Genomic DNA, 9,037 nt, shown 5'->3' on the forward strand with positions numbered 1-9,037 from the left:
CCCATCCCAGAATGTTTGGAATGTGGCCCAGTCCAAAGTTCACAGTGGGCTACCTGCAAGTAACCCAGCCGCATTCTTTCAACAAAATGGCTGTCTTCTAAAACTATATTCCACAATTTACACCTTCAATAAATCCTAAGATCATGACCCAGGAGCCTGTGACCAATACTTAGGTTCTTAGATGTGACACAAGTTTGAATTATAAGTTGTGTGAAAGCCAAAACTGCAGTTTGCGGAAGAATGGGAGCAATGAGCTTCTAAAGTTAGCTTGTGTTCGTCCTGGTCTCAGAGTTTTTATGTTTTGAGCTCACAGGAGCTTAATCTGGTTAGTACTGAGTAGAAAGGGGGAGGAAATGGGGTCAATAGCTCCCGAACGCATTCTAGTGGTCTCGGGGTCAACGGTCCTTCCTGATCCCTAACGCTCAGTGAGCCTCCGTGGCCGGCTCCCAACAAGTTTCATCAGGCAGACACCTGGCCTTGACACTGGAAGATCCTGAAGGACGGTACCTAACAGTAGTGTCTCTTGAACCAATCAGTTTCCCAGAAGGAGCTTCTTCTTGCCTACCTAATGGCCAAAGTTTGGCTGCAACAACTAAGAGAATTTAAGAAAATGTGGTGAGAGATGATGGCAGGGAAAACTCAGGGTGTAAACAGACCCTCACCTAATTCCAGTTTGTGAATGATAGTCACACTCTCAGCTGACTCGACGGCCCCAATTGTGGAGTCTCTCTGGCTTCTCTAGGATTGGGTATTTTCCAGACTCTTTTAGGGGAACCAGATAAAAAGTTTCAGTTTTCTTCATATAGCTTGACCTTGAAAAAATTCTGGCGATTGCTTTGATTTTAGCTCAATCGATGTCTTCCAAGACTCACTTCCGTCAAACTCAGATTGTCTTTGTCAGTGTTCTGTTAACCCAAGGGTTGTATTTAGTATTTGTCCCATTAAAGCAATTACCTTATTGTATCAAAATCATCTGAGTGTCTGTCATCCTTGACAGCAGATACTTTATCTTTGTAACTGAGAATCCTGGCTCCTTTGAACAGTAAATAGCATACATTTGATGCTCAAGACATATTTTCTTTAATGAATAGATGTCTAAGGATTTGAGTTGGATTCTGTGTTACTCCACTTACCAATGGTTAGTCTTAAATATATCTTCTGACAGAACACCTCTTAGCACAACATCTACCCCACTGGTTTCTTTTGTGTGTGTGTGTGTGTGTTGGAGTCTCACTCTGTCACCCAGACTGGAGTGCAGTGGCCGCTCCTGGCCACTGCAGCCTCGACCTGCTGGGCTCTGGCAATCCTTCCGCCTCAGCCTTCCAAGTAGCTGGAACTACAGGCGCGCACTACCACGCCCGGCTCATTTTGATTTATTGTAGAGATGAAGTCTCGCCAAGTTGCCCAGGTGGGTCTCGAACCCGTGGGCTCAGGCAATCCACTCACCTCAGCCTCCCAAAGGTGCAGGATTACAGGCTGAGCCACCGAGCACTGGTTTCTTTTGAGGGTCAAACTAAACAAGTGAGAAAGCCCTTACTTAACTGTAAGCTGTTGCATAATTGTGAATAGTTTTTATTTCTACAGGTTCAACATTTTATTAATAAAATATTATTAAAATTGTACTGCATTACATAGAGAGTTAATATTCAAATATAATAAAGAGAACTCCACTGTTTATTGAATAACCATCCCGTCATCCGTGTGATATAGTCCCTGTCCATCTCTACTCTTGTCGTCTCTAATTTTTACCTCACTTATTTTGCTCTAACTTGACTGGCTTCAAGATGTTTCTGAAAGATGCCTGTTCAGTCTCACTTCAGAGCTGTTTAATTTGCCATTCCAACTGTCTGGAACCCTCTGTTACAATGTCTGCAGGACTCGCCCTCACTTCACTGAAGTATCTGCTTAGACATCATCTCCTAGGGAGGGCACACCTTCCATATAACTTTCTTTCTTCTCTCCTTGGCTTACTTTTCTCATTTAATAATTTTTCATCTCCAACTAGAATGCAAGGTCAATGTCCCAAACGCTTTTTTCCGTTTTGGTCAGTGTTGTATTCTTTGTACAATGGATCAGTGACCAATATCTAGTAAATACTCAATAAACATTCATTGAGTTAAGATACATTTGATAAGTATGTGTCATGCCCCAAAATATGCATGATCTCACCTGAAAAAATTATCACAACCTTGTGAGAAAGGACTGCTAAAATGCAGTATTACTGCAAATAAATTTCCATTCTTTTACATGATAGCAGCCTTTGTTTATTATAATTTATTTTATGTTTCCCTTTTTAGCATTGTTTTAATCATATTAATGGCATTGTATATTTGACAAAAGCAATACTATCTGTGTAACTTTTTCTCTTTTTTCCATCAGTAAAATATTTCTTTTTCAGATACCAGATAAGTACAGGAGTCTTTGTGCATTTTGGAACTACTCAGCGGATACCATGAATGGCAGCTGGTCTTCAGAGGGCTGTGAGCTGACATACTCAAATGAGACCCACACTTCGTGCCATTGTAATCATCTGACACATTTTGCAATTTTGATGTCTCCTGGTCCTTCCATTGTAAGACAACTCATCAGTTCATATTTGTAAATACAAATGTTCCCTTTTCTGTTTTGCCCCATTTCATTTAAGACAATAATTAATTTGTTGTTTTCCTTGGATGTAAGTAACATTTAATATAATTATTACAACCCCAACATTTTTTTTTTCTTAGTCTTTGTTTTCCTACTTGCTTTCTGGGATAATCTAGTGTGGATTTTAGATTATTTCTAGACTAGCACTTATATATTAGTGATATCTAGTAGATTACATTTAAATTGACTTTTTATGCTGCTTTCAAGAGCCATTTACCCATTTTTAATGTAATGTGGAATTTTAAGGGCCTTTGTCTTTGTGTTGAATGTTTGTTTTTCCTAACAACAAAGCCTAAAAGTACTTGATACTTGGACAATAAGTATTAGCACATTTATAACTAATATCATGTTTTTAGCAATGTAGAGAATCCCCACAAGATTATTTAATGTTAAAAACTTTTCTAAGATGAAGAGCTTCATAATATGTGTTTTACTTTAGAAATATCTTACTTAGATAATTTCTTATTTTGTAACTCTGTATCACAATCTCCATCAGACATAGGCTTATTTCTATATATATTTATTAATTCATAATTATTAAGTATGTAAAGTAGTGTATTAAGTATATAAAATAGATAGGTATATCTGCCTGAATGTAATGTCATTCATAAAGATAGTTTTTTCTGGATATTAAACAAAAAATACCACTATTCTGTATATAAAAATAAATATTCATCTAGTTAGAATAAAACCAGCATTTCCCCTTTCAAAGTTCTCTGAACCATACTATTTTGATATCCTATATATTCAGCATTGCTAACACCTTCATTTAATATGTTTTAGATGAATCACTGCACAGAAATATGGCTTGGTCTTACCACTGATAAATCTGTTTTAATTAACTACTTTCACATTACAATAATGAATTGCACTGCTAGTATGATGAAATTGATGACGATAACATTGTTAAACCTATACTAATAAATACTATGCCTAGAAAAAAATCACCAATTACAGAACTGTTAAAGTGCCAAATGATTTATATCAGATTTCTTTGGATATTGGGGATTTTCAAAAGTATAAAATTTTTCTCATCTAAATGCACATTTATATTTTTAAATTTTATGAACATTTTGATTAATGTTTCACCACAAAAGGAAGTTCATTATATGTTGTAGTTCTTTTGACAAGTTACTGAATTATTCGCTTAACAACTTTATTATTATTTTCCCTCAGGGTATTAAAGACTATAATATTCTTACAAGGATCACTCAGCTAGGAATAATTATATCACTGATTTGTCTTGCCATATGTATTTTTACCTTCTGGTTCTTCAGTGAAATTCAAAGTACCAGGACAACAATTCACAAAAATCTCTGCTGTAGCCTATTTCTTGCTGAACTTGTTTTTCTTGTTGGAATCAATACAAATACTAATAAGGTATGTAGGTCCTCCTAATCTCTATTTTCATTTCATAAATATATGTGGCACAGAAATATGAATTATAATTAAGGTTTAAAGGGCCAGACTATATTATTTATTCTCAACCTAGTCTTTCTAAATTTGATAATGCTAATATATCTAAGCAAACTTCTTATCAAGTTCATTAAGCAAAAATGTCCCTCATTATGGTGAATTATTGGCACAAGTCAAAACCACAACACAGTGAAGAAATACTTTTTGTTTTTAAATGGGTATTAAACAAAAGGCCAAGGAGAGAGAGAGAACTGGAAATAAAATTCACCCAAGGAGAAAGACTGAACATAAATGCAGTCAGGGTTTATAGGTTGAAATATGATAAATTGGTTCTACCTAATATCTGCACTTTCTATCCATTTCCCATGATTATTCATCTGGAGTCCTACCAAATTTGTTCTTATTGTGTTAGTCTGAGTTCTCAAATCAGATACTAAGATGGGGCTAAACATGCAACAGATTTATTAGGAGAGATGCCAGTGAGATAAAATAAAAAGAGAGAAGCCTGGAGTACCATCAGACCAAGATTCAGGTCTGACCTGCAGTGAAGGACAGAGAGAAAGAAAGAAGAGTGGATGGAGCGTTTTGTACAGCAGTTCAGTTCTAAGGAAAGTTCAGCACTGGTGTCGAAGAATCCTTTGAACTAGAGTCATCCATGAGAGGAATTCTCCATTTCTCAGGAGCTGCCATGTCTTAGTAACCCAATTATGCTCAGTCAGGGGCTGGCAGCAGTCTGGTCCACTTCACTCCCTATAGTCAGTGATGGGAAAAGTGTATCCCCGTGACCACAGACCATGGAATTGCCCTTATATTAACATTCATTTCAAGAAATAAGACTAACAATCAGTTAATACGGTTTTCTTCTGAAGTAGATGGCACAAAGTCCCTATTTTAAATGGTAGATACTCAACCATAAACTCTTCATCCGTTTGGGGTTTTGCAGTGGTATTTGTAACACCTTTCAATTTTAGATACCTTCCACTATCCTCTGGTGCCTAGTTTCTTATTCGGTTACCTTTCACCATCATCTTCCCTCCAAAGCTATTCCTTAGAGTGTTTATTTTGAATTCTCTTTTGCCTGTTACGTCCTTTTCCATTTTCAAACCATATCTCAACTCTCATTTTCTTCCTTAAGTGTCAAATTTTAATTGCCAGGGATCTCTCAGTTCCTAAACTTTATGGTGTAATCTCCAACATATTTTACTATGCAACCTCATTAAGCACAAATTATACTCTGTTTTAATGAATAGAATAGATGTGTCAGTGTGTATTACATTATCTATTTTGGTGATATGTATCATTTGCTCTACTACTGTAGGAGTTTGTCACTATTTCTTTTTCTGTTATTCCTTATAAGCCTAACTCCAACTCTGGATGTGAGGATGTAAAGTTGGTGCTGATAAGTAATGTTTAAATGAAAACCATCTCAAATTCACTTGAGAATCGTACAACTTAAAATGACTCTACAGTGAATATTTTGGTTAAAATATGTCATTCGTCTGTTTTGTAAATGTTATTTTGTCACTTAATCGAGATATTTATTTTATTTTGTTCAGCAGAAGATGATCAATATTTTTCACATATTAAGCATGAACAAAATAAAAGAGAGCAGAGGTCTCTCCAAAACAAACAATTTGAATCATAATCGGTTCATCAGGATACCATAGTTTTACATGTAAATAATGCACAGTTTATCACATAACATAAATATGTTAGAATAATAAAATTCTGGACAAAAACCATAACTTAGCTCTGTCATAGGATTAGTTAATGCTTCACGTTCATGAAGCAGTTTTTAAAAATCAACTAGAAGCAGTACACTAAAAACTGACGTGACAGGGATACTTTAATACAATCAATCATTATACAAAGTGGCATAAGTTGTGGAGAAAGTTGAGATTTTATGTTATAATAATGTTGAAGCAAACTTTGCTTACGGTTTCTTCCTTTCTTTCTTTCTTTGATTTCTAGCTCTTCTGTTCAATCATTGCCGGACTGTTACATTACTTCTTTTTAGCTGCCTTTGCATGGATGTGCATCGAAGGCATTCATCTCTATCTCATTGTTGTGGGAGTCATCTACAATAAGGGATTTTTGCACAAGAATTTTTATATATTTGGCTATCTAAGCCCGGCTGTGGTAGTCGGATTTTCAGCAGCATTAGGATACAGATATTACGGCACCACCAAAGTGTAAGTTAAGATGGTTTCATGAGCACTTGAAACGCAAGTCTGAATGTACTTTGTATATCTTTGAGAATTTTGCTTTGTTAAAATACGTGCCAACATATCTATAGATTTTATCTATTATTTACTTTTCAGATGTTGGCTTAGCACTGAAAACAACTTTATTTGGAGTTTCATAGGACCAGCGTGTCTAATCATTCTTGTACGTATGTATAAAATTTTTCTTAGAATTTAAAAATGCTATTATTAAAGGGAGCTTAAAATTCCCAACAATCAAGTGTTATTCTTAAAAAAAGAACTTGAGTACTTTCTAGTATGTCATTTATTAATATTGTGTATATATTGCAATTGAGAAAACATGTATATATTGTAAATTTAAAGCTGCTACAATTCATTTGTCCCTCTTGTGGGTGGATAAATTTCTACATAACATAGAGGAAAAAACATTTTTCACTTATCAGTAATATCTCAGCATACTTCAATACCAAGAGTGTGCCAACCAGCTGATAATCTGACATTTCAGATGTTTACATTATTTAATCTTTTATCGATGATCGGTCATCTTTGAAGATTAGACTGTCATCTTTACAGTTTTATCATCTTTTTGTACCCTGTCATCATAAGTGATTTTAGACTAAATTGCAACATCAGAGACAAGAAACCACTATTTCTCATGAACAGACAAGTCATATATTGATAGTCCTATTTCAGCAAGGAAGAGGGCCTTTTAATTCTTATTGGAAGTGGTTTCAAACCTACAAATTTGGCAGGTATTATATGTTCCATTCTAAATAAAGACGTATTTATATATCTCAAGAGCTTTTCTAAGTGCTGAAAGTTTTCAACAGCCATCCTGAATATAATAGTCTGTCAATGAATCTGGGAGGTCTGACAAGACACCAACATGGAATGAATTGTCAGTAAAGGAGTTGCCACAATATTTTGGACAACTTTGTTCCATATGTTTTGGCCATAAACTAGCCATCTTTTTTGAATTTCTTTTCTTCTCTTACTCTTTTTCCCTTGAGTTTTTTTATGGTTACATGAGGGAGCTGCTAAATGGAGAAAGACTTTAAAGCAGAGAATCTTCATCAAGCCTTTGTTTTTAATGGTGTGGGTGAAATCAAGTACATTCAGAAATGATACTTTCTAATGATCACAGAAAATTGTGAGTAATTCTCACAATGAATCTAGCACTACTTAAAAAAGAAAATCCATGAGCCAAATTCCAGCTAAAACAATTTGAATTAATTTATTATAACTACAAGATTTTCAACTCACAGCAGAATACAAACTGAAAGGTGCTCATTCATATATTTTCGTGAGCTTTCTTGATATGAGTATTTCACATGAACACATGCTCTGCCCTACATAATCTGCTGATTTCCTCACTACAGAGTAAACCAACTCTAATATTATTTTGCACGAGTGAAAGTTCTGTAGAGAATGATATTTACAGTTTGGATGAAGAGTAGCCAGATAGAAATTAAACAGGAAAAATAGAAGCATCTTTCCCTAAAATAAAAGGGAAAGTGTTCTCTGAAATAGTATGTTAGGCTAGTTTAGATTATTTTATAGTAAGATACCGAGACTTTAGTTGAGCTTATTTAAAAATGAGTTCTGAAAACTTTCCTAGAAGTCTAAATGAACACTGTCACATTGTTCTCATCTGGAATTAATGAATCAATTTGTCTTCTATGCAATTTCAGAATGATAAATGTTCCCAGGTTGACCAGAGGGTCAGGTTACTTAAAAAATGAATGAGTCACCTCAATTTTACCATAAAACTAAAAGCAGCTTATCTTTTATAATGCCTGTTAAATACTAAAAATTTCTTAAGTATTGAATTAACTTACTCTAGTTATCTTTAATCTCATGTACTAATGCTAGCATATTATTATTCAGCTACATAATACAATGTTAAGTGACACTTTTCCTGTTGTCCCAGGACTATTTCTAGTTCAAACATGAAGTCAAAGAGATATTGAGCACCAAACATTTATAAAAGAGCTATCAACAGTTTGGGCCGTACTCTTCCCATAGTGAGAGGTGTGAAGAGGGGAGCCCAAAAGATGGTGGCTCAGAGTTAGGAGTCCTTGGTCTTTGGGGGAGTACAATGTTTTCTACTAGAAGCTTTTATTTTCCCTGCCATTAAGAAAAAAAGGTATTGCTCCCCTATCTCCTGAAGACAAGATGTGTCTAACGCTAAAAGATTTGCAGAACGTGGAGTCAAAATTAATAAAGGTAGTGTGACTATAGCATTTTCTTGTGTCTCTGGAATGTAAAGAAGAACAGAGCCTGATGAGCAAAAAAAATTTTATGAGAGTTTGATATATGCCCCCTGATTTGGAGCCAAATGTGAATCTAGAGACCATCACCTGCTGGTTTGGAGTTTCTTGCAGGCTGAATGCTTACTGGGGTATTCCTCAACAATAGGGAGGGAAAATGTTACAGTGTGTCTAGGAATAAAATGTTGGGGGAATACACAGACTTCAGTTATTCTATAAGCACAGAGAAGTTAGACAAGTGGAAACAAGTTGTGGGGCTGCCGGGGTCAGGTGAAGTTATGTAGAACAAAGAGAATGGGTTGAATGGAGACACAGCTGCCCCTCTTTGAAGAACAGAAGAGACCAAGATGGAAATGAAATACTGTGAACACTAAGTAAACGAGTTGTGTCATCCGAGTGGAGGTCGTCCCATAAACCAACTAAAAAAAAAAAAAAAAATATATATATATATACACACACACATATATACACATATATATATTTGCCATTGTATATATATAT

General features: G+C 35.2%; 1 protein-coding gene across 2 annotated transcripts in view; it reads left to right on the top strand.

Annotated features, from left to right (window-relative positions):
• Positions 1–9,037, top strand: part of ADGRL4 (adhesion G protein-coupled receptor L4) — a 113,966-nt gene that overhangs the window by 76,980 nt on the left and 27,949 nt on the right. For both annotated transcript variants that reach the window (XM_021717854.1, XM_008068603.2), the window contains 4 exons: positions 2,399–2,572; positions 3,823–4,026; positions 6,034–6,254; positions 6,384–6,450. In XM_021717854.1, coding sequence (XP_021573529.1) covers positions 2,399–2,572; positions 3,823–4,026; positions 6,034–6,254; positions 6,384–6,450 — 666 coding nt within the window. The remainder of the gene's footprint in view (positions 1–2,398; positions 2,573–3,822; positions 4,027–6,033; positions 6,255–6,383; positions 6,451–9,037) is intronic.

This window comes from Carlito syrichta, unplaced genomic scaffold (assembly GCF_000164805.1).
Source record: "Carlito syrichta isolate Samal-C Ts95f unplaced genomic scaffold, Tarsius_syrichta-2.0.1 Scaffold311317, whole genome shotgun sequence".
Taxonomy (NCBI): Eukaryota; Metazoa; Chordata; class Mammalia; order Primates; family Tarsiidae; genus Carlito; species Carlito syrichta.